Raw genomic sequence first — 26,364 nt, 5'->3', positions numbered from 1 at the left:
TCAAAGGCAGGGAAGGCCCTATGCTAGATGAAAAACCTTCGGATATGTTCTGCTCTAACCTTCCAATTTGTGTGCCATACATTAACATGGTGTCTAATGCAATAGCTGCAGGTGCACCCTTGCCTCCCACGTCGAAAAGTGCGGGAAGTATGCCAATATACAAAACATTAGCCTGTTCGGCAACTTGCAGAAAATATTCTGCAAGCAAGTCTTGCAGCTATCAAAATCTTGGATAGAGAACAATAATGTCATCTTCCCCTCCACCTCCAAGATGGATTCAGACCACAAACTGGATCCATCTACCAAGCCTTTAGGCTCCTTATGACTAAACAGAAGATGGTAGATGTTGCAGATGGGGCACTGTTGTGTTTATAGATTTACTAGCAGCATTCAAGCTGGTCCAAGGGCAAAAATGTGGGATGTCCTAATTGATACGAACCTCCTTGTCAATTTGTTGAACATAATTCTGCGATTGGACGAGAAGAATTATGCAAGGATCCGGTGGGGGTCACACGGGGAACTGACAGACAACACAGATGTAGCTAAAGGCGTTTGCGAAGGCGGGGTTTCTGTACCTATTATGTTTTATGAACAAATGCATAGATTATCTGCTAAACTGAGTTAATGACTTCCTATCCGTGGCAAGCAAAAAGGTGCTGGCCTTGTTCTTTACTGATGACACCTTGCTGCTCTCCGAAACATTCATGGGCCTCTAGACACTCGGTTCCTACTTTTTTGTAACACCTGTGGGCTAGAAATAAATGCTCTAAAGACTACAATCATGATTTACTCTACAAATAGTAGATTGGGTGGTAATATTGGTTAGGAGGTGCTCCACTAGATAGAGTATCGGAAATCGACTATTTGGGAATCTGATAGTCGAATAACGAGTCTTCGGGCCCATAATCCAAAACTGTAGCTCACAAATCAATCACAGAGCATCTGCCATTGTGGGGTTTGCCAAAAGAGCCCTATCTTACCGGATCTCCCTGTGATTCGAATCTATAATGCCCAGGTTAAAAGCGCTGCTTTGTACGGCGCAGAGTTGTGGGGTTACTGCAACTGTTCACTTCTTGGGTGAGGGTGAAACTAACTTCATATTGGCTTTTGTCTGTCTGGAGTGCGGGACTCTACTTCTCGTCTTTAAGCCGATTACAGAAGAGGTGATATTGTTACCTCTAAGTTATTGGCTTCGGGTATAGTCCACAGGGTCTTTATGGTTTAAATCTTTTTATTGAATGAGTTATGAACATACAAAAACACAGAGCCCTCAGCTCCTCAATGACAGCGTGGTGGAGACAATGAAGTCTCGTTGCATGACTTTACTATAAGTAAATAGCATGGAGCGGGCTAAGACAGTGAAAACAACAGGAACCCCCATCCCCCCCCCCCCCCCAACCCACCCCTCGTCCACCTGAAGCTAACAGAGAAAGGGAAAGCCAGGGGAAAAAGGGACATGGGGAAAAGGTCGATGTCTAGAGTTGCCGCTTGCGATTTTTGGCAGCGTCGCTGTCTGGAATTTGTGTATCTGGTAGGCGAAGCAATTGAAGGTACAGTGGGCACGTCAAGTCCCGGAACGCAGACACCAAAAGTGTGAGGAAAGGCCGCCACAGATCGGCGAATTCTGATCCTCTACCGACCAGTGTAAGAGAAAGTTTTTCCATACCCAACACAAACTAAATCGTCTGGAGCCAACTAGTATGTGTAGGAAGCAGAATGGTGCGCCAGTGTATCAAGATATTTTGTAGGGCCGTCCCCAGAGCAATTGCAATCAGTCTTCCCCATCGGATTTAAGTGGATAGGTCAGTGGGTTGGGCAGCCCCAGAAGGATATATGCAGGGAACCGTGGAAGCTGCGTCTCAAGGTGCAGGTCAATCTCGTCAAGAATTTGGGACCAATAGGGCTGTAGACAAGGGAAGCTCCAGAGTATGTGTTCTAGGGTGCCCACCTCCCCACACTCCCTCCAGCAAAGATCACTACGTCTGGGGTCAAAGCGAAGCACTCGCTCCGGTGTGTAGTACCAATATGTGGCAATCTTTGTCATGGTCTCTGTGAGTACCATGTGGTAGGCCGAGGGTCTGGCTCTATGGTAAATACCCTCCCATTCTTTGTGACTTAAGGATCGCCCTAGGTCTCGTTCCCAACGCGCGCAGCCTGCATTATATGTATGTGTGGTATTGGCCAGAAGCATCTTATAAAGGTCGGAAATGAGTTTCTTATTGGACGTGCGTGTCACTAGCCATTTCTCATATGGGGTCAGTAGGCGCTGCGCTTGTGGTTTGACTTGTGGGTGTAGAGCCCTGTGTCGTATTTGAAGGTATGATATGCGCTCGGGCTCCAGAAGACCATAGTGTTCCCTAAGCTTGTGATATATGAGGCGTATCGATTGGGCGGGCGATGTAGCCTACAAAGAAAGGGGACACTTTGCAATGGTCTGCCTGCTACCGCCTGATCTGAAACGGCCAATGCTTCTCAGATTCCAACTGCTGCCACTCCACAAGGTACCTAATCTGGGCGGTGTGAAAGTACAGCTGGCGGTCTGAGTCCGACCCCTCCGTTTTCAGGTGGGAGAATGGCTATCTGGTGTTGGAAGTGGGGTTTGCGACGGTGCCAAATGAAGCGCGATAAATCCCTCCGAGTCCGTTGGATCCAGCCAGACGGAGGTCTAAGGGGAAGAGTCTGAAAGAGGTATAAGATCTGAGGGAGAATGGCCATCTTGATAGCTGCTATTCTTCCCAGCCAGGACATTATACAATGTTTCCATCTGGACAGTTCCAAACGGATGCGAGCGCAGAGAGTGGCATAGTTGACGGCAATGGTGGGGGCTAATTGGATGCCTAAATAGGGGATCGCGGTGGTGGCCCATTGAATTGGGTGTTCTTCCTGAATGGAAGCGAGAGTGTGCGGGGAAAGGGAGATGTCAAGAGCCATGGATTTGTCCATGTTGATTTTAAAGCCTGAGCCTCGTGCAAAGCTGTCTAATTCTATGAAGAGGGAGCGCAATAATGTGATCGGGTCTGAGAGAGAGAGGAGGATGTCGTCAGCGTATAAGCTGATGGTATGCGTGCGCCTCCTCACCCCCCCAAATTTAATCCCGGTAATGAGTGGCTGCCGTCGCACTCTGAGCGCCAGGGGCTCCATATAGAGCGCAAAAAGAAGGGGTGATAACAATAGGGAATCGGGAAGAAGTGTGACCATTGACGCGGACCGTTGCCATGGTGAGCGGTAGCAGTTCAGGATTTGTTTCCGGAATTTCTCCCCAAACCCGACCACCACCAGTACCATTTCCAGATAGGGCCAGTGCACCTGGTCAAAGGCCTTTTCTGCATCGATGGCCAAGAGCATGTACTCACCTTGAGTGCGGGAGGCCTTTTCGATTAGGTGTAAAATGCGTTTAGTGTTGTAACTGGTCTGCCTCCGTGGAATAAAGCCGGCCTGATCTGGCTCTACTAATTGGGCCATGTATGGTGCCAAGCGGGTCGCTAGGATGCTAGTGTACAACTTATTGTCAACGTTTAGGAGTGATATAGGCCTGTAGGCGCTACATGCGGTTTTGTCTTTACCTGGCTTTGGGACTATCGCCGCCTCGAGCATTTCTCCTGGGACGGTGCCTGTCTGTTCAAACGTGTTGAAAAGAGCTGTCAGGACGGGGGCTATTTGGTTGCAAAAAGTTTTGTAGACAACAGCTGTGCAACCGTCTGGTCCTGGGGACTTGCCTAACTTGAGATGGGAGTTTACCGAGATTACCTCTTCCGTCTGAATCGCTCTATCCAGGTATTCAGCCTGCGCTTGAGATAGGGAGGGCACCTGTGCTGCTATATATCCCGCACTGTGAAGATTATCCAGTGAATCCCCTTTATAGAGGTCGGCATAGAAGTCGCGGAATGCCTCCGAAAACTCAGCGTCTTCAGTAACACTCTCACCCGCAGATGACCGAATGCTCTGAACTCCCTGGCGCTGCCTGACCTCCCGCAGTTTATTCGCCAGGAGGCGGCTACACCTGTCCCCTCCGGTGTAGTTGGAGTGTCGGAGCCTGAGAGCTGCATACTTTGCTCTGTCTTGATCAAGGGCAGCCAGTTGCTTCCTTTCTACACATAGCTGCTGCCAGGCCCTGGAGGCGCCCGTTTTCTGATGCAGCTGTTCAAGCTCTGCCACTCTCTGCGTAAGTTCCGCCCGCTTACGACTCCGCTCCCTGTTCTGAGCAGAAGATATAGCTATGAGTTCACCACGAACTACAGCCTTAAAGGCCATCCATTGGGTCGCTAGATAGGTGTCGGGGTTAGGCATTCTGAGCTAGGTAATCCGTGATGGCCTTCCGAATTTGGTCTACCACTGTCGGGTTGTGCAGCAGAGTGTTGCGTAATCGCCAGTGTCTGAGAGGGGGCGGGGAGCACGGCAGTTGAAAAGTGGCCAGGACAGGATAGTGGTCGGAGAGAGAGGCCGTCAGGGTCTCCGCATCTATCGCATATGGCAGCAGTGAGGTGGAGCAGAGAAAGTAATCTAGGTGCGCCATAGGTCTTGTGTGCTCCTGAGTAATAAGTATAGCTGCGTGAGTGCGGGTGTAAATTGCGCCATAGGTCTAAGAGTCCCAGACAGCGAAGGTGGGTCTCCCCCATTGGTGTCAGTACCCCTACCTGCATCGTCCTTCGACACGAGCGGTCGGCCACGTTATCAAAGACTATGTTGAGATCCCCTCCAAGCAGTAAGTGTCTATTAGGCGTACGCCCGCCTCGTTGAGGGCATTAGGAAGGAACTTGACTTGCCCTTCATTAAGAGCATATATAGAACCCACCACAAAGTTCAAATTCCCAAGTGAGGATAAATATGTGAGTAGACTACCCATAATCAACGCCTCCCTCTGCAGAACCCTACCGGGGAAGGATTGAGAGACCAGAATAGCCACCCCTGCCGACTTCGAGGTGTTAGAGGAGAATAATTGCGTGGGGAATGCCTTGGACTTCAGTCTGTGGTGGTCCTTTGCAAGTAGGTGTGTCTCCTGGAGAAGGCAGATATCTGCCTTGGAATGTTCCAGAAAATGTAGGACAGCCATGCGTTTAATGGGGTTGTTTAAGCCCCGTACATTAAGTGTGAGGATCTTAATGGGGTCAGACTGCGTCATAGAGCTGACAGTGGGGTGAGGCGTAGCGTGAGCAATCTGCCGGTGTGTGCAGCCGGAGTGAGGGGTGCAAGCTCTCGGGCCGGAGGGACGGGCAATTCCGAGGGGCAACTAGGGGAGGTGGACGAGGGAACCGAAACATAAAACCCCTCAAAAGAACTTAAACAAGTAGTAGTCCGTAAAAAAAGTCAGTCGTCCTGGGACAAATGGTATCATCATCAAACGGGGTCCGGGGAAGGTCATCATAGAGGTCTTCCTCTCCCACCACCCCCCAGTGGACAGCAAGGAAGCTTAAAGAGGAGAATGTCCGAGCCTCTGCGTACAGTTCTCACGAACCACCAGCGTTTTCCCCCGCCAGCGTCTCCGCCACCACAGCCAGAGCCTCTTGCTGGCCACGGGCAATGTCCGACGCCGCCGGCCTCCTCGAACGTCGCCTCCTGCGCTGGCGCTGCCAGCCCGATGGTGAAACCTCTGTCCCCGGGGGCCCAAGCCGCCAGCGTCCTCGTCCTCGCTGGGTGGCGTCAGACCCAACAGCCTGCAGGACTCTTGCAGGGAGCGGACCTGATGCACCCTGCCACCATGCTGGAATATTAATCGAAACGGGTGACCCCAAGAGTAGGAGACTCCCAGCCCTCGAAGGTGCTCCGTCACTGGGCGAAATTGCCGACGTCGTTGCAGCGTGGTCAGGGCCAGGTCTTGATAGAACACGGGTGTGTGCCCCCGAAAGGAAATAGGGTGAGCCGCTCTTGCCCTTGACAGAATGGTTTCTTTGGTTTTGAAGTCCTGGACGCACACCAGTATGTCAGCCGGCGGCGCGTTGGGGCAGCGGGGCGGGCCCACTCAGTGCGCCCTGTCTAATATGACTTCCGCCTCAGAGGTATCACCCAGTATATGCTTGAAGAGTCCGGTGGCGAAAGAGAACAGGTCACGAGTGTCATCCGTGACTTTAACTCCCCTGATCCTTATGTTGTGTCTGCAAGAGCGGTTTTCAATGTCCTCTAGATGCAGCTGCATGTCCAGGTGTTGGTCTTGCAGCCTAATGACCTCTTGCTGGAGAGTAGTCAAGTCAGAGACAGTGGTGTCACTCTTCTCCTCCAACTTAGCCACTCGCTCGCCCACATTGTCAACATCTCTTCGGATTTCTTGGAGTTCAGTGGCGAATTCAGTTTTCACCGACTGGATGTCCTCTCGGAGTGTAAGAAAGAGTGACTCCAGAAATGATTTCATGATAGGTTTGTCTCCGGTCTCAACAGAGGGCCTCTTGGGTCCCGTTCCTAGCGCTGTGGAGGCCATCTTGATGGTGGGTTGCGGCTGACTAACGATGTCTTTGAGGGTTTTCGGCTTCGTGCCTCTAGATCTGGACATGCTCCCCAAGGGCTCCAGAGAGGTGTGAGGGAGATACGGGTCAGTCAATGAGAGAAGCTCGGAGCTCCAGTAACCCAGAGGAGGGGTCCCGTCTCGAGGCGGTAGAGAGCGGGCAGATCAGGGCCAGGGGGTGCTTCCTGTCCGTTGTGCCAATCCCACGCTGCCAGGGCATAGACGGAGGAATCCCCCAGCAGCTATACAGCTCCGAGTGTTGTAGGTGGGCGCGGGCACGTCTCTGGGGAGGCCGGGCGGGAGCTACCTCCACTAAGTGCCACCACCGCTGGGCCACGTCTCTTCCACTAAGGCCTCCAACGCAACGGAGCGCAGAGTAAGGTGCTATTGCAGAGCTCCGTGGGGGCCTCTCACTCCAACACGCCGATGTCCACCCAGCAGTCCGTAGCGCAGCACCGGCCGCTCTGGTCCCGGGTCAGGGGGGGTCCAGACACAACCTATGAGCCGCCACCCCTCCTCTGGGCCCCAGTGCAGGTCCCCCTCCAGCCTCACGGACCCTGCTCTGCACAGCCCACCTCCTGCCTCGCCGCAAAGTCTCATCCATCTTCCGAGCCACTGTTCGCCAGGGACAGGGGTAGGCCTCGGTACAGATCTTACTGCGGCCCCACAGTGATTACAAGAGCCTTTACTCCTCCGCAGTCTATGCTGCCCCCTCCGGAGTGCGCCAAAGACAGGGCCGTCGTCTGGGAACAAGTCCGTGTCCCGCTCACCACCTACGCGCCAACCCCTGCAGTACCTGCAACGTGGGACTGTGTCAGTCCTTTGCTAGTGGTCACTGGTCACCAATCCGCCCCACGCTCCGAAACCGTGCAAGGGGCACCACCAACATCGGCGTAGGGCAACTCACATCAGCGGCGGTTGAATCAGCGAGGCGGCACGAAGAGGCAGCAGCAGGCCTCCGGAGCTCCCTCCACGCCTCAGTCCAGCGTAGAGCGCGGCTGCGATGCTTGCCTCAGAGGCGGACTCCAGGTGAGCCGCAGGCCGGGGATCCGCGCAGGCCTAGTCCGATGGCACCTGGACCAGGCCGCAAGCAGCAGTCCACCTGCGCCGGTCGGTAGTGGAGTAGATGGTGGGTGGTCACTGGGTAAATGGTGGGCTCACTGGGCACCCCCTCGTGGGACGTCGCCGCCGGGACCACGCAAGGCCTCATCGCCGCTCTGGTCTCCACAGCTCTCGGGGGTCGATCTCTCGCCCGTCCCAGTAGCGGGTGGGCCCACAGTATTCCGGCTGTGCAGGCAAGTCGGGAGACAAGTAGCTGGCCTCGGTGACTGGCGCCGCCAACCACCGCGTTGTTGAGGCCTCCCTCGCCAGGCGCGCCGGGGCCTTCTCCCGGCCAAGTCAGGAGATCGCACTTCGGTGTCCTCTCGGCTCAGGCGACAAGTCCGGACCGGGCCCGGTGCGACCCAGAGGGAATGCAGTCACTCCTCGAGCAATTAGGCACCTCGAGGGGCCTGTGCTGTGCAATCCTGGGAGGCGGCGGGCAGGAGCTACGATAAACACGTCCTATCCAGCCGCCATCTTGGCCACGCCCCCCCCAACAGTGTCTTTAAAAGCCATACAGAGAAGCCCCAAGTAAGATCACGGCGTTAAAACATTTATTTAAAAACTCTGGCTGGCATTAATTAAACAGAATTTAAATAGTTTGGGGATGGGTAGCCAGTAGAATGCCCCCATCAGGCATCAACAGCATTGTCAAAGGCACTGTCAACCGGGCATACTGGGCAAACTGTATTACGTTCCGCGAGTCTGCTCATTCTACAGGTAGCAGGATCAAAACCTTTTTTTATGCATAAATATTTATTTGAATTAGAATACATTCTGGATTAAATTAACCCGCCTTGGCCACTTTCTTTTTTCCTCCAGGTTCGTTATGGTGTTCTTCCACTGGACAATTACACATCACTATTTGAATCTTTGGCTGGTTTGCTGTTCTACAGATCAATCAAAAAATTTGTAGGGCATATTCTAGATCATGATCTAGGTGGATTGCACCAATGTGTCAGGCTTCGGGGCTGACCGATAGCACTAATTCACTAAGAATATGCTAAAGTAATGCAAGGGCGGTTGTGGTATTTGCAGTGGCCAAGTTCATCACGTCTGCTTGAGCGAAGTGTCAAATTACCATAGACCCTGCGGAACCAACATAGCTTTTATTCATTTTAACTGCCTGTAGGATTGGACTTGAAGTTATTATTAGAAAGTTACTGCTGTTCTGAATAGTGACAATATTATACTGCTACTATTTCGAACTTGACACTACATGTTGATGATTTTATCAGTCGTTTTCTAAAATTGAAATGTACATTATCGAATAAGTTTTAACTTTTATATTTGTCGAATATTTGAATTACAACGGACAATACATTTGAAATTTTGTACTAACCTTCTCAAATCTGCTTCTTCATGGAACATGCTTATAGCTGGCCACTAAAGCATTTTGTGCCATCACCGCAAGCCCCATTATTTCCATGTTCTTTCAGTCAAGGAATGTGCTGGAAATAGCACTGTCACAAATAGAAGACCCTCATTTTGAATGTGTGCTAGCATTAGATTTGTGATCACTGTCTGGTAAGACCTAATTAGGCCACAAGAAAAATTGATTCTACCCTTGTTGATGTAAAATTAGATTGATGCCGTTTTGATTTAACCATGAAATAAGAAAGCATCATAGGGGGAGAAATCATTGGACAGGTGCTCACTGGGATTCTCCCTCAAGCTTATATATTGTTGTGATTTATTTGTTTGGGCATCATCTTCCCCCTTCATCCAGTTCTTCTTCGCCTCCTTTTCCAGCTTCCCCTTTATGCAGATAATGAAGTGTATATCTACTCAAGGCAATCATGTAGAGATAGATGACAAGTCTTGAGGAGGCGCTGGAACTACCCATGCCTGCTGAGGCTCTGTAGGTACATCTCTATTGCTTTAAGCAACTGTTTTCTAATTTGTGACTAATCTTTGTAAGGAAACCAGAGACTGCTTTCAATACGGTGGTCTTGGCGAGAGAGATGTATTCTCTTTATGCTACAGTAATGACGTTTACAGATTATCCCCCTCCTTCACTCTAACAAACAAAATACTTGAAAGTGGCCCAAAGTGGAGGGCATTGCTGGAGAATTAACTTGGTCTGGGGTTCCTCCATTATACTTCATTACAGAAAAAGTCTTACAGTTCTGAAAGACTTTGACTTCACGATTGATCTACAGATCACCAGGTTAGTGTAAAATCACTTTTTTTTAACAAAGTCCCTTTCCTGAACGGCTTGCATGGGTTAATTATGCCAGGGTGAGTGATATGAAGACAGCTGGAGTGATTGTAACCTGTATGGTATCTACTCTGCCCTATAACTCCGGTGTGTTTCAATTATTAGGTTCAGCTTCAGCATTCTGGATTTGTGGAGCAGGGGCGGACATAAGATAGACTTCTGTAGTAGGGGATCTCTGTGTATAGTCATAATCTAGTGAATAGTCCCGCCCATGTGCGTGAACCTTCTCTCAGTATCCCAGAATGCATAGCAGGTCCAACTTAGCCTCAGTTCTTTTTTCCGGCTCCTGCAAGCAGGACCCTGGAGCATTGAGCTCTCCCTTTCAAGGGTTTTTGTTAGTGTTTTACACTGCTTTCGATTTTTGGTACTTTTAAAGTACTCTAGTGACTTTCTTTCTGTGTTTCTGCACTCTTTTTTGTCCAATAATGCCTGCATTATTCGACAAGTGCCCTGAGTGCTCAAGAAAGAAGGCCAAGACAGACTCCCATGAGGTCTGTATTCTCTGCCTTCCCTCTTCCCACATCCCTGAGGAGTGTAGGATCTGCAGAAGCTTCTCTGGAAGGACCCTGAAGGAGAGGAAGAAGATCAGGCTTCAGGGGCTTGAGGAGAGGAAGCTGAAGGCACGAGGTGGGTCAGGAGGGGCTCCTTCTACCCATGCTGAGGCCTCTGGGGGGCTCCCCAGGGGCAGGAAGACCAGCCCGCGCCCAAGGTCTCCGTCTGGGTCAGTTGCGCTGACCACGACGTCGAGGGGACGGTCAACGGCCAGTTCCAGGTCTCCCCAGGGCTCTGGGTCGAGAAAACGTCGCCCGTCGACGTCGAGGAACGTGTTCCGGCCGCCGTCGAAGCCGGTGTCGATATCCTCGTCGTCGCTGTCGGCGTCGAGTGATCGACATCGGAGGGCCCGGCGTCGGCGCTCGCCGTCGAGGCGACACCGCCGTTCGCCGTCGAGGACATCGTCGTCGAGGGGATCCTCGTCGTCAAGGTCGCCGTCGAGGCGAAAGGCATCTCCGGCGCCGACGAGGTCGACGTCGAAGCATTCCAAAAGGCCGACGTCGAGACGGTCGAGAAGATCGACGTCGAAAAGGTCGGAGAGGTCGACGTCGAGGAGGTCCAAAGGGTCGCCGTCGAAGCGATCCAGGAAGTCGACGTCGAGACCGGCGAAGAGGTCGAGGTCGCCGTCGAGGCACCATCGCCCGTCGTCGAGGTTTCGTGGCTCGTCGATCTGGTCGGGGTCGACGTCGAGACGAAGACACGGTTCGACGTCGAGGAGTGTGATTCGGTCGACGCCGAAGGACCGTTCGACGTCGAGGGGACATCGGTCGTCGTCTGGACACCGGTCTTCAGCGTCTGTAGGTCCTAAGGACAGACCCAGGACTGTGGGGGGCTCCCCACTCTCTGGTAGAGGTGATGGCTCGCCGGGACCGGCGCATTCCGGGGTGGATACTCCGATGAGGCCGTCTACGCCTCCTCCGCGGCCTGCTGTGCCGAAGGGTCCTCCTCCGAAGGCCCCTACCCCGCCTCCGAAGCCAGCTCCGCGGGACCCGCGTCCGGTTGCTCCTCCACCCCCGATCCCACCGAGGGAGGTGTCGATGCCTAAGTTCCCGACGCCTCCGAAGAAGACTCCTAAGAAGCCTGGAGCTCCTGACCCTGGGAGGCCGAAGGAGCGTCCGAGGCCCAAGAGGTCGAGGTCTCGCTCGGGGAGACGGGACAGATCGAGGAGTGGCCGCGGATCTTCATCACGATCCAGGCATCATCGCAAGAGACGTCGGTCCAGGTCACGTTCTCCTTCTGGGACCCGTTCCTACTCGCCCACGCTGTCCGATTCGCCGGAGACTAGGGTGTCTCCGATAGACGATATTGGCACATTTCAGGAGGTTCTCCTGCGTGGTGCGGCGAAGTTGGGCATTGAGGTTGAAGCGCCTACGGCTTCTACCTCGGTAATCTTTGAGACTTTACACAAGAGGCACTTGTCTCGCCCCCTGTTGCCTCTGGTGCCGGGGCTCCTTGAGCCCGCCGAACAGCTATTCCTGACGCCGGCGACGGTGAGATCTGTCCCTTCCAGGATACTGAAAAAGTACAGGGCTCCGGACTCAGACCCAGCCTTCTTGAGAAAAGACCCGGTACCGGATTCAGTCATCGTGACTGCTGCTCGGAAGCTTCATTCCACCTCCCCTGCGTCCACGGTGCCTCCGGACAAGGAGAGCCGGTGGATCGATTCTGCGGGTCGCAAGGCGTGTGGGACATCCGCCTCGTCCATGAAGGCAGCCAGTGACTCGGCTTTGCTGGGACGTTACGACCGGTCCCTTTGGGACTCGATGGAGCAGTTCGCAGACCTCGTCCCTCGAGACCGCAAGGAGGACTTTGTGGAGATCGTCAAGGAGGGGATGTTGGTCTCTAATCAGGCCATCGGCGCGGCAGCAGACATATCGTTGCTGTCCGCGCACGGATATTGCCACGGGATTCACCAGAGACGCCATGCTTGGCTCAGGTTGACGTCGTTGAAACCGGAGGCACAGCAACGCGTGGCGAATCTCCCGTTTTCCGGAGATACCCTCTTCGGGAAGCACGCGGATGATGAGATGGCCAGGATGAAGGCCGAAGCGGAGACCCTGACGGCAGTGGGCCTGGAAAAGCCCAAGGAAAAGAAACCCTTCCGACAGTACCAGCGTCGGTTTGGGGCGCAGGGTCGTGGAAGGGGGCAGTCTGCTGGTCAACATCAACAGCGGCAGCAGCAGCAGCAGCAGTACAGGCAGCCCTTCCAGAAGCGACAGGGTGGTAGAGGTCGTCAACAGTCCTCTACCGCGACCAAGGGCCCGGCCGGGTCCCGTCCCTGAGCTGTTACTTCCCCCTCGTCCGTTACCCGCTCCGGTGGGGGGAAGCGTTCAATTTTTTCTGGCAGAGTGGAGAAAAATTACTCAGGACAAGTGGGTGCTGAATATTGTTTGCAATGGATACAGTCTACGTTTCACCAGCCCTCCTCCATCGATTCCTCCCGTCAGCTCGCAGTATCAACTGCGCGAGCTTCAGACGGAGGCGGACGTTCTGCTAAGGAAAAGGGCGATCGAAGACGTGCCTCTGTCTCAAAGAGGAAGAGGTCTGTACTCTCGGTTCTTTCTTGTCCGCAAGAAGGACAAAAACGAGTTCAGGCCCATTCTGGATTTGCGGCAGGCAAACAAGTGGATTCGCAGAGAAAAGTTTCGCATGCTGTCGTTGCATCAGATCTACCCTCAGCTGCAACGGGGAGACTGGATGTGTGCCATAGATCTACAGGACGCATACTTCCACGTGCCCATTGCATGCAAACACAGAAAATTTCTGCGCTTTCAAGTCGGCACCAATCACTATCAGTACACGGTGCTACCCTTCGGACTGAAGTCTGCACCCAGGACATTCTCAAAATGTATGGCAGTGGTAGCGGCACACCTGAGGAAGAACAAGGTGTTTGTCTACCCGTACCTGGACGATTGGTTGATCAAAGCCTCCTCCTTCTCGGAAGCTCGAGCACACTTCCAGAAGACGTGCGTTCTCTTGAACAAGCTGGGGTTGCACATCAACATGTCCAAGTCGGTCCCGATTCCGGTGCAGTGCATCCAGTACTTGGGGGCCTCCATCAATACGCTGTCAGCAAGCGTGTCTCCTTCGGAAGAGCGACGTTTATCACTCGTTCGGAAGGCTCAGGCTCTCATGAAAACTCCGTCCACGACGGTGAGGACCGTGTCTTCTCTACTGGGATCGATGGCCTCTTGCATTTTTCTCACTCCTCACGCACGGCTACAAATGCGTCCTCTGCAGGAGTGCTTGGAGGATCAGTGGGACCAGAGGAGAGGTTCTTGGGACGACAGGATACGGCTGTCTCTACATGCTCTTCAGTCTCTGAAGTGGTGGTGCTCGAAGGAGAATCTCCTCAGAGGCGTTCCCTTCCACAAGGACATTCCCACACAGACCATCGTGACGGATGCGTCTCTCCAAGGTTGGGGGGCGCATTCCGGAGATCTGCAAATTCAAGGGACGTGGTCCCCGACGGAGTCCACGTACCACATCAATTTCCTGGAACTGAGAGCTGTTCACTTGGCACTGAAGGCCTTTCATCCGTCCTTTCAGACCAACTCTCTGCTTGTTCAGACGGACAACACGACTACGATGTATTACCTCAACAAGCAGGGGGGCTCGAGATCGCGCACTCTGTCGCAGGAGGCGCAGGCGATCTGGCACTGGCTTCTGGCTCGAGGACTGTCGATAACGGCCACCCATCTGCCAGGTGTGCAGAATGTTCAGGCAGACGAACTGAGCAGAATCGTGCAGGAAAACCACGAATGGGTCATAAACGACGAAGTACTAGGAGAAGTCTTCGCAAGGTGGGGAACTCCAGACGTGGATCTGTTTGCCACCGCCGAAAACAGCAAATGCCGAGACTTCGCCTCCAGGTACTACCAGCCAGGGACGCTGGGGAACGCGTTATGGATCAACTGGTCGAACAGCTTTCTGTACGCTTTTCCACCAATTCCCCTGATTCCGGCGGTTCTCATCAAGCTGTCCCAGTCCAGGGCGAGAATGATTCTGATTGCCCCGGAATGGCCCAGACAGTGGTGGTTCACGGACCTGCTTCACCGTTCTCTCCTTCCTCACATGAAGCTGCCGTGCAGGCCGGACCTTCTCACGAAGTTCGGGGGGCGGATGGTGCACCCCAACCTCTCGTCTTTGAGTTTGGCGGCATGGCTCCTGAAATAGTGCAATATGGCCATCTGAATCTCCCAGAGGATTGTATGGGCATACTGAAGGAGGCTAAGCGACCTTCCACTAGGACTTCCTATGCTTACAAGTGGAAGAGGTTTTGCATCTGGTGCAAGTCTAAGAACTATGACCCTACGTCATGCAAGGAAGATGTCATCCTTCCATATCTGCTTCATCTGGCGCAGTCGGGCCTTAATGTCCATTCCATTAAGGTTCATCTGGCTGCTTTGACTGCCTACAGGAAAGGCCCTTCACAGACTTCCTTTTTCCAGATCCCTGTGATCAAGGATTTTTTGGAAGGCTTGAAGAAAGTGTTCCCTCCTGTCAGGCTTCCTTCGCCTTCATGGGACTTGAATGTGGTGCTGTCCAGATTGATGAAGGAGCCTTTTGAACCCATTCATAAGGCTTCGTTGCAGCACCTGTCCTGGAAGGCGGCGTTCCTAGTGGCCATTACATCGGCCCGCAGGGTGAGTGAGATTCAGGCATTGTGTTGCCAGGAACCTTATACTGTGTTTCATAATGCTAAAGTTGTTATGCGTACTCACCCTAAGTTTCTTCCCAAGGTTGTTTCTGATTTTCATATCAATCAGACTATCACTTTGCCTACGTTCTTTCAGAATCCTTCGTCTCCGGCGGAAAGGTCTTTACATTCCCTGGATGTGCGGAGGGTGCTGAAGTTTTATCTTGATAAGACTAAAGATGTTCGTAGGTCAGACCAATTGTTCATCAATTATGGTTCAGTCAGGACGGGTCTTGCTACCTCTAAACAGTCCATCTCTAGGTGGATTGTGTCCTGCATTCAGTTGTGTTACTGCAAAGCTAATAAGACCTTAGGGGGCAAACCTAAGGCTCATTCCACCAGGGGCAAGGCTGCTACGACAGCTATGCTCCGTAATGTTCCCATTGCAGAGATCTGCAAGGCGGCCACTTGGAAGTCGGTCCATACCTTTGCTAAGCATTACTGCCTGGATTCTGATGCCAGGGCAGACGCTCAGGTTGGGCAGGCTTCGCTGCGGAATCTGTTCGCACAGTAGTGGCGTTATTTTACTCTCCACCGCCGCTTGGTGTGGGGATGGGCTTGCCATTCTATTCACTAGATTATGACTATACACAGAGATCCCCTACTACAGAAGGAGTAGTTTCTGTCCTGTAACTCCAGTTCTGTAGTAGGGGTATCTCTGTTATAGTCATAAGCGCCCTCCCGCCTCCCCGGTGGAGTGTTGTTCGTGATCATAATGCTACAGGTCTGGCGTTTCCTACGCCCTCGAAAAGAACTGAGGCTAAGTTGGACCTGCTATGCATTCTGGGATACTGAGAGAAGGTTCACGCACATGGGCGGGACTATTCACTAGATTATGACTATAACAGAGATACCCCTACTACAGAACTGGAGTTACAGGACAGAAACTACTCCTTCCACTTCACCGTCTCTTCTATGTCTAGCATCTTGTTGGATTTATTCATTGGTCACACACTTATGCCCCCTAAACACATTTTTGGATGTTAATGCATGTAACCATCTTGGTAACTATATAGCACGTCTTTACACAGTATATCTACCCTGAAACCATATACAAAATGAACTCTTTTTAAAGTTGATTATGTTCCATCCAAGAAAGTTAAACGAGAAGCACTTAGAGATAATGTTTAATAAAGTTTTGAGATGGTTTTTGTTGTCGATACACAACTCCTCTATGGGATACAGTGGTCTAGCCATCGGGCCACACCTGCTTTACCCGAGTCTAACCACGAAGGGTAATTCAACTTGTGTAAAACGGTTGCAGGCTCTAGGGATGCTAACTTCAAGGAACAGGAGTGTGTACAGGGTTCCAAACAAAGTTGTTGCTTACTATTAGGTTTAGTATTTTAAACTTAAATGCACTTATTTTGAAGTCTGACACCTTTGGAGAGTCTTTCCTATGCTGAAGAAAATCTGCAATGTGATAGTTACATTACTCATAAATGGGTTATAGTAATACCAATAGATTGATCTTGTATTAACCCATGTAATCCTGGTCTTGGAGTAAGCAGAGATGGTACCCCAATTAACAAAGAAAAGAATTTGTAGTGGTTTCAGTATGTTCGTGAATAGAATTGCATTTTGCTTAATAAGGACGTAAAATGTATATAAGGTACAATTCTTTAGATTATTATTCAGATTTAGGATTATTAAAAAGCAGACTTTCTCTGCTGCAGAGCTAGAAAAGGGATTTCATCATTTTCAGCTCAGCTTGGTTGCCTCTAGCTTATCATATGCTTAAAGACTTTGCTGTAAAAATGGCAAAATGCTTTGTTACTCTCTAGCTGGGCGTGGATGGCACTGTGCTAATTGCCTATGCTCAAAAACTTTGCTACAGAAACAGATATTTGAGTTGAACAGATTCAGAGTGTCAGTAGTTTTGTAGGGTGCGCCATATAAAGGAGCTGCTCTACAACTAAACTTGGGAACTACCCAGAGTTTCCTCCTTCCTTTTTTGCATAATTTATGCAGCACTCAAATCCTGAAAGAGTATAGTCAACTTATACTGGGTGCTCGCTTGTGTCTGGATACAGCCATACCTCTCTGATGAGCGCCAAGAAGATCCAAGGTTGGCTTGGATGGTATTTTAACAAACCAAAGCTGTAATATTGTTCGTTGCGTGGTAAAAGACTTTAGTAATTTTCAACTTGGTGTGGATGGCACATGGTGCTAATCCTATGCTTTATAACCGTGCTAGAAAAACAGACATTTAAAGTGAGCAGATTCAGTGCTTCGGTCGTGTTGTAGGGTGCTCAATATAGGGAGCACCCGACAACACCAATAAACGGAGCTGCTCTGCACCTAAACTTGAGAATCACCTAGAGTTCCCTGCTTCCTTTTTTGCATAATTTATACAGCACTCTAAGCCTGAAAAGGTATTGTCTTAACACACAGTTATACAGGCTTTCAGTCAGTCATTTGTCTGTTGCTGTCATTTAAATTTTTAATCTGCCGACTACAGCAACTTGAATGGGGCAATAGGTCAGCCCATTTCAGACATCAGACAATTTCATGAGTGAAGGCATTGAGCTCATTCACAAGGAGCACATCCACACAAAAAGTAGTTCCCTTGAGTGCTTAGATCTACTATGGAAATGTGTGATTTTTGAGACAAAAAATATGTTTCCTTTACCATGAGTTGATTATATAAAATATATATACACATATATATAGATAGATAGATAGATAGATAGATAGATAGATAGATAGATAGATAGATAGATAGTCAGATAGATAGATAGTCAGTCAAGGGGATGAAAGTCAGCAACCAACTAAAGGTTGCTGGGTCAGGTGGCACAATAAACAAAAGCATGCACTGAATGGATATCTGTTTAACCGAATGGTTATATGTTCAAATACTGAGTGGCCTGTTACTCAGTTTTTCCTGCTTTTGAAATCAACAAAATAAGTATGATTGAGTTGGGTTACAATAAATATTTGTAATAGTCGTGTCAACAAACGTAGAGAAATTAACTTTTTAAGTGTAATGTTCTACGTCAATAATTCACATGGAAGAGAAAAATACTTTTTTTTTACATATCCATCTCTTAAATGATGATCATTTTGCTTCAGGCCCCCCTTTGAATTGGGTCTCGAAAACCCTTCTACCATTTAAGACCCAAATGTATAAATGCAAATGAAATTACACAAAGCATTTAAGTACTATTCAGCAACTACTAAAATCTGTAAAGTAGTTCCTTCTAAGACATTTGCAATATTGCTACTATTTTCGCAAAGTGTTGAACAATGTGAAAATGTCACATTGCTACAAGACTTCATGAGTAGTAGTCCTGCTCCATTTTCAATGATAGTTTACTAAGTTTTTGCATCAAGGTAAGACTAAGTGGATTATTGAGAGTTTGATGGATGAAGGACATCCACCAACAATTGGTTTATACACGTGTTTAAACTATAAATAGGGTGGACAGGGCATCCACCAATTCTTGGCAGATGTCCTGCATCTGTCAAACTCTAAGTAACATCCCCAGTCGGTCAAATGAATAGGCTCTAGTCCTTCAGTTAAAACAGGGCTGGAATCAGACATACCTTGATTTGTCGCTTCATGGTGATGCAGAATAACATTATGAAGTACATCACGAGAATGGGCCAGAATACTGGAACGTTGAACGCCTCAAAAAAAGTGCACACCATTGCAACTACAATACCTTTGGTGGCAGAGTGCCTATGGAAAAAAACAGCATAAATCCAATTAAAAAATAAAACTGCCCTAATGGGAGTGTAAAATATTTAGCACAGTATGGAAGATAGCTGTGCAACCAGCAGAAAAGGAGATTCTTACTTTTGCTGTTTAAAAAAATGTATATCTTGTTCGAATAGCTCTTAACCTAAAATGAAAATGCAAAGAGACTGGAAAAACTCAGTAAAAAGCACATCCTGGCACTATATAGTATCTGGGGAAAAAGAAAAAGCATTTCCTATGCCCAGAAGTGGCCTGAAAATGCACCTGGACCCGTCCTGTTATGACCAGAATTCTGCAGACTTCAGCCATCGTTGTGCTCCATCATCCTTCATTACTCACTCACTCATCATCTGTTTTTTACTTTTTTAATTCGCTGGCCAGGCCAATGCATAAGACTGGCCTATTATGGTGTAGTTTCCCTTGAGGACATCCAACCTGGTTCGTAGACATTTACAGACTGTGCCTCTGATTTCTACCGCCAATATTTGGTTCTGCTCTCACCGAAGGCACAGTCATCAAATACGATAAGATTTCGCGTTTCCCACGTCCAAGACTGCGAGACAGAAACTTGAGGGTTCAGAGCTTTAAAAAATGTTTAACTAAATAAATACATGAAAATCTAAATCCAGTCACACCGCCTTTTATTGCAATCTCACTTTCGGAGTTTGATCTGCTGAGCAACCATTAATCTTTCACTCCGAGTCATTAATTGTTTTCAAATCAATAGAGATGCTTTGAAAACGTTGACCTCTCTAAATCTGGAATACTTAAGGCTCTGAAATCAGACCGTGCACAGTGGACAACTCCCAATGATATGGATACTTATGCAATAAACGATATAATTACATGTTCCATCTCAAAATGAGAATATATGCTCACCTTTTGGAGCCATCCAAGCCTCCTCTGCAGCTCTGCTTAAAAGACAGACCCAACCATGGAGCTATACTTCCACATGTCCCCTACTACTCAGAATACCAAGAGACTTCTCCAAATTGGCTGCAATGTTAAACGACAAAAGCCGGATGTAGGAAGAAACTGCTGATGTTTACTGGGACAAGGCCCAACACATCAGTGTATGTCAACCTTACACCAAAGACACACCCAGTTGTACTGCATCAAATCAACGAGCAGAAATCTCCTTTTCTACATCATTCCCTCAGAGGACAGTCATTATGAACATAGAGAAGCAGTTCAATAGGAACTTTTATGCTGCTGCATGACAAGAATATAAAAGTCACTTTTAAAAATCTCATTACATTAGAAGCCTTTTACTCACTTAAAATAAAAACGTTACTAAATCAGAATATCATTAACTTCACGTACATAACTAAGAACTAAAACATAGATGTATTATTTTCATCCAAAAAAGTTTATAAAGCACTACCGGTTTTCAGTGTGCACACTAATTTTATTTCAGAATATACTTTTTATCTGTTGGTTTGATCAAGAAAAACATATTTAACCACTATTGCTCAGGTAACTATGTGCCATTTCAAACTCGGTCAGCACCGCGGAGAGTGATAGACAGATTTCACAAGGTTTGTACATTCTTAGACACTGTAAATTTTGAAAACTGCTCATCTAAGTGTACTATCATAGCACAAGCTTAAACCACATTTCTAATAAACTCTTCAGCTGCACCGCAGAGCTTCAATAAATACAGCTAGTAAAGAACTAGTTACTTACCTGTACACTATGGTTCTCCAGTATTATCTTTCATAGATTCACATGCTTGTATTTTCCCCGTCGTCATGGTGGGAGTCTCCCGGTATATGATAACCATAGCAGTAGAAGAAAAAACTGCCTGGAAACCATAGAGTAGTGAAACCACTAGGTAACCTCTCCTCCTCATTATGTGGCCCAAACTAAGGCCCAATCAGCAGCCAGCACCAGCCTACACCATTCCCAGCAGAGCCACCATACCTCAGATTTCCTACCGCCCAAGAGTGAGCAATGCAGGAAACCAGAGATAAAAAGGTGGTCTACCTAATGGAAACGGGGAGGCGGGCGGGCGCATGTGAATCTATGAAAGATAATACTGGAGAACCATAGTGTACAGGTAAGTAACTAGTTCTTTCTCCAGTATTCAATCTTTCATAGATTCACATGCTTGTATCGGAGTAGATAGCAGTCCTTTTAGTAAGAGCGTTTCTAGGCTAGACCCCTTTCTTTTCTCGGGGCTGTGTGCCATAAATTCCTTTCGGAAAAAAGAACTCATTACGAATTAACAGTTACTAACAATCAAACTTTGCTATTCCAGATATTAACATAAAGGGAAAAACCCACATTATATAGGAAAAACAGTAGAATAAAATTCATAAACATGTACCTTATTTAAAGAGATGTCGCAGAACTGCCTGCCCCACTGCCGCGTCTGCTTTCCATTCCGTGTCCAGACAGTAATGTTTGGTGAATGTATGAACATTCGACCAAGTTGCTGCTCTGCATATGTCTGGAAGGGGTACTCCTGCTAGCAATGCAGAAGACGTCGACATCTTCCGTGTATCATGGGCACGGACTTTCATGTCGAGAGACCTTCCTGCTTTCTCTTGACAAAAGACAATGGCGGATGCAATCCATCTGGAGATGGAGGAACGTGAAAGGGCCAGACCTTTTCTGGGCCCCGAGTAGGAGACAAACAGTTGGTTTGATTTGCGAAAGTTTTTAGTCTTTTCAATGTAGAACTTCAGGCATCTGCCAATGTCTAAAGTATGTAGAGCTTTTTCAGCCGCTGTAGAAGGATTTTTAAAATATATAGGCAGGATCACCGGTTCATTGAGATGAAAAGACGAAGGTATTTTAGGCACAAATTTCGGATTAGTCCTTAGCATCACCTTATCTGGCCTGAATTGAATGAAGGGATCTTGTATAGAAAAACCTTGGATCTCGCTGACCCTCCTGGCTGATGTGAGTGCCAACAGTAACGCTACTTTCCATGACAGGAATTGCAGCTCAGATTTGTGGATCGGCTCGAACTGAGCTTTCATAAGTTGTGACAAGACTGTGTTAAGCTGCCATGGGGGTGGAGGACGCTTAATTGGAGGAAACCTTCTGAAAAGTCCTTTTAAGAACTCCTTAATTAGTCTGTTAGACCACAGAGAAGGGCATCCTGGAGATCTTCTGTATCTAGATATTGCTGCTAAATGGACTTTAATAGATGAGTGCGCAAGCCCTGATTTGGCTAAATGCAGCAAATAAGGAAGAATTTGCTCAGGAGAAGACATCAAAGGATGCACTGTATGAGCAAGGCACCAAGTACAGAATAGTTTCCATTTTGCAGTATATGTCTTGTTGGTAGACAGCGCTGCAGAACTTTGTAATATTTCACAACATTCCGGAGTGATATCTAATGACTGGAATTCGTGCTCAAAAGGTTCCAAGCCGACAATTTTAGAGATGTCAATTGTGGATGAAGTACTTGGCCTCTGTTCATGGAGATCAAATCCCTGGTTGTTGGGAGCTGTATTCTTGGCACCACCGACAATTGAAGAAGTTCTGTATACCAAAACTGCCTCGGCCAGGCTGGGGCTATTAGTAATATTTGGCAAGGTTCTGGTCTCATTTTCCTCAGTAATCTGGGAATTAGAGGAAAGGGAGGGAAGGCATAAGCAAACATCCCTGTCCATCGGAGGTGAAGAGCATTCCCTCTCGAACCCTGTTGAGGGAACCTGCTGGCATGTCTGCACTTTTTGTTGCTCTGAGTTGCAAACAGGTCCAGACTTGGCTTGCCCCACACATTGAAAATCCGATTCAGCTGGACTTGACATAGTTCCCACTCGTGGCAAATATCAGATGACCTGCTTAACAAATCCGCTTTTGTGTTGTCTACCCCTGGAACATGTTCCACTTGCAGCGTTATGTTCTGACACAATAGCCATTTCCAGATCCTTTGTGCCCGAATCGACAGGGGTTTTGATCTCGTGCCACCCTGCTTGCGCAGGTAAAACATTGTTGTTGTGCTGTCCGTTCGCACTAAGACCGATGAACCCTGGGAAGGAAGGCCTGAAGGCCCAGGAAGACTGCTTTCAATTCCAAGAGATTGATGTGAAGTTTTGTCTCTTGAGGAGACCAAAGGCCTTGAATCTCTAGGTCTTGTAGATGTGCTCCCCAACCTCGTAATGAAGCACCTGATGTCATGACGTAGCTTGGAGATGGAGGTTCGAATACCAGGCCCTTTGTTAGGTTGCTCCTGATACCCCACCATGACATTGCACATTTGATCTGACAGGTTATGACCAGCTTGTCGTCGAAGGAACCCAGGGCTTGGACCCATTGTTTGTCCAGGGCTTCTTGCAGCGGTCTCATCTGTAAACGGCAGTTGGGAATCAATGGGATACAAGAGGACATCATTCCCAGTAATGACTTGAATATTCTGATGGAAGTGAACTTTTTTGTTGCCAGAGATGCAGTCAGATTCAAGATTTTTGTTACCCGTTCTTCTATGGGTAAGCTTTCATTTCCTGTGTTTTCAAGATTGCTCCTAGGAATTGTAGAGTACAAGTCGGAAGAAAAAATGATTTTTCTTTGTTTATCCGAAGGCCTAATCTTTGGAAGAGATCCGTGCACATCCGTAGAGATCTCTGTGTTGCCTGGAACGATGGTCCTTGTATTAACCAGTCGTCCAGGTATGGGAAAACCTGGATACCTTGCTGCCTTAAATGCGCAGCTATTGGAGCCATACATTTTGTGAATACTCTGGGGGCAGACTTCAGGCCGAAAGGCAAACTCTGAACTGGTAATGGCGCCCCGCCACCATAAATCGCAGATACTTCTTGTGTTTTTTGTGTATCGGAATGTGGAAGTATGCATCCAACAGGTCTAGAGAGACCATGTAGTCTCCCTTGCGGAGCAGTAGAAGAATTTCCTGTAAGGACAGCATACGGAAAGAAATTTTCTTTATGTATGTGTTCAGATCTCTGAGGTCCAGTACCTGCCTCCATTTTGATGATTGCTTTTTCTTCATAAGGAAGAAGTGTGAATAAAAACCTGTTCCTCGCTGGTCTGATGGGACTTCCTCTATCGCTCCTTTCAGTATGAGTGATAAGATCTCTGCTTTGAGAGCTGCTATATGTTGATGAACTCTGCAGAGAGGAGGACGATTTGGAGGCCTTTGTGAGAATTCCAGGGTGTGACCCTGTGTAATGATGTCTAATACCCATCTGTCCGATGTTATGGACTGCCAATGCGAGAGAAACTGAGAGAGGTAGTGGAACTGGTCGATCTGAAGCGGTATTGGAGGCGCCTGAGAAACATCACTGTCTGCGACCAGAGTCTTGCTTCCCTCCGGCGGCGGACTTTCTTCTTCCTTGCTGTTGGAAGGAAGTGTTTGAGGATCGGTATTGCTGGTTGGAGGAGTACTGACGGTATCCCTGTTGGTTGTAAGGTTGGTACCGATTAGATTGGTAAGAGGAACGTTGCTGTTGAAAGCGTCCTCTGGATCCTCGGCCACGAATGGACTGATAACGGCCTTGCTGTAAAGATCCCAAGGATCTAGCAGTATCAGTATCTGCTTTTATCCCCTGCAACGCCTCATCGATCTGTTTACCAAAGAGGCTTTCGCCATCAAATGGCATGTCCAAGATTTTAGACTGGACCTCCGGTCGAAATGATGAAGCTTTGAGCCATCCTTGCCTCCGTAGTGTTACCGCCCCAGCCATCTGGCGGAAAGCTATAGACGCTATGTCCATTGACACGTCAATGGACTCAGACGCTGCTCTAGCTCCATCCAGCAGGATGGTAGTTGCCTCTTCTTTCTTGTCCTCCGGAAGGTGCGACAGGAATGGTGCGCTGTCAGACCACATCTGTCTATTGAAACGGCTCAGAAGGTTGCTTTGATGGAAGCTGCTGCCATGACCGCAAAACGTTTACCTATGCCGTCCATCTTCTTGCCCTCCTTATCAGGGGGCGCCACACATGTTGCCATTGGGTTCATAAAGCGCTTTTGCGCTGCTTGAGTCACAACCGAGTCCGGTCGAGGATGCCCAATAAGACATGCTGGAGCCGTCTCTATAGCACGATACTTTTTGTCCAGCTTAGGTATGGATGCTGGTACTGAGGCTGGATTCTTCATCAGTTTGAGTCCTTCATCCCAGATATGGTCAATAATAGGGATGGCTCTTACCGACTTCCTGGAGGACTCTTTGAAATCGTAAAGGAAACATTCGCTTTCCTTGATTGGCATATCGAGCTTAAATCTTTTAGCCGCTTTTCCCATCAAATCGTGAAAACTGGCTATGTCCTCTGGAGGAGAGCTTGATTGAGGCAAAGGTGATACCGGGGACGTTGGAGCAATATATTGGTCCCATTCATCTCCAACCCCCTCATCCTGAGGAAGTTCCCCTTCCTCCTCTTGATCGTCCTGATCGGAATCATTAAAGTCATCACGAATTGTAACAACATTTTGGACCTCCGTCCGAGGAGGAGGAGGCGGCGCCTGAGCCAGGGGTGTCTCCTTTACAGGTTGAGAGACTTTTTCAGCGGCCGCGGAAGCATTATCTTCCGGAAAGCGACGATAATAGCTATCGATTATGCTTCTTAGGTCTGATATTAAAGAAATAGGCACAGACGTGGCCTCTTCCCGCACAGGCGTATCCACTTCCTCTTCATCATCATAGTGGTAGGCCTGGTGAAATGACTCGTAGCTCATCTGGCCTTTGACCGGCCGATCTGTAAAAGAGAAGTGCTCCTGGGCCTCCTGGTGGTCTTCATCGGAATCCTGATGTTTAATATGGAGCTGCGAAGGATTGTACGCAACACCAAAGGATCCTTCCTCCTCTGATTCCGGGCAATCCAGAATGGTAGAGGGCAGTAGAGGTGAAATCTTCGGCGTGGAAAACTCCCCTTTTTTGCTCGTCAACGCTCCCGTCGACGGAGCAATCCTCTTTATGGAAATATAGGTTGAGGTTATCTTTGTTGGAGATGGCATCGTCGACGACAACGGGACCGTCGACGGATCAATCATCCGCATCGTCGACGGGATACTCGTCGACGAAGATCTTGCCGTCGACGAAGGTCTAGCACTCACCGTCGACGGAGTCGTCGTCGTTGACGAAGCCGTCGTCGTCAAGATTGTCGACGACGAGATGGTCGTCGTCGATCTGACTGGAATCTCGATAGATTTCGTCGACGGAAGCGACGACTGAGTCTTCTTTTCTGAGGAAGGCTTGAGAGGAGTTGGAGGGAGTGAAGTAGAAGGTTCACCTTCCTTAGTTTTTTCAGCTATTTGTTTCCTCATATCTCCCTTTTCCTCAGAGGACCCTCTTTTTAATTTCTTAGAGGTGTGTCCTTTGGCTTCTCCCTCAGACTCGGAGTCTTGAGTTTTCCTTTTCTGAAGCCATAACAAGAGGCGCGCTTCTCTATCCTTCAATGTTTTTGCAGAGAAGGTCCGGCAATACTTGCAGTCCTTAGGAATATGCTTAGGGTACAAACACTCCTTGTGAGGATCCTCAGAAAACAGTCTGGCCTTGCCACAGGACCTGCAAGCTCTGAAAAGACTCTTCTTGGAGCTTTCAGACATTTTTAATGAAATGTTGATAATAAAAGAACAGTACCTGTCTTCCAACTGTGAAAGGTCAAAAGTTCAGTGAAGAGAGAATAAACTGAGCAGAGCTCAGGGAGACGACTCCTCACACGAAGGCGGTTGGAAACCTGAGGTATGG

At 48.8% G+C, this 26,364-nt stretch overlaps 1 protein-coding gene across 3 annotated transcripts in view; it reads right to left on the bottom strand.

Annotated features, from left to right (window-relative positions):
- Nucleotides 1-26,364, bottom strand: part of RER1 (retention in endoplasmic reticulum sorting receptor 1) — a 114,381-nt gene that overhangs the window by 8,226 nt on the left and 79,791 nt on the right. For all 3 annotated transcript variants that reach the window (XM_078642465.1, XM_078642467.1, XM_078642464.1), the window contains exon 6: nucleotides 18,553-18,688. In XM_078642465.1, the coding sequence (XP_078498591.1) occupies nucleotides 18,553-18,688 (136 nt within the window). The remainder of the gene's footprint in view (nucleotides 1-18,552; nucleotides 18,689-26,364) is intronic.

The sequence above is a fragment of the Lissotriton helveticus genome, chromosome 5_1, assembly GCF_964261635.1.
Source record: "Lissotriton helveticus chromosome 5_1, aLisHel1.1, whole genome shotgun sequence".
Taxonomy (NCBI): Eukaryota; Metazoa; Chordata; class Amphibia; order Caudata; family Salamandridae; genus Lissotriton; species Lissotriton helveticus.
This window is presented reverse-complemented; position numbering and strand designations above follow the sequence as displayed.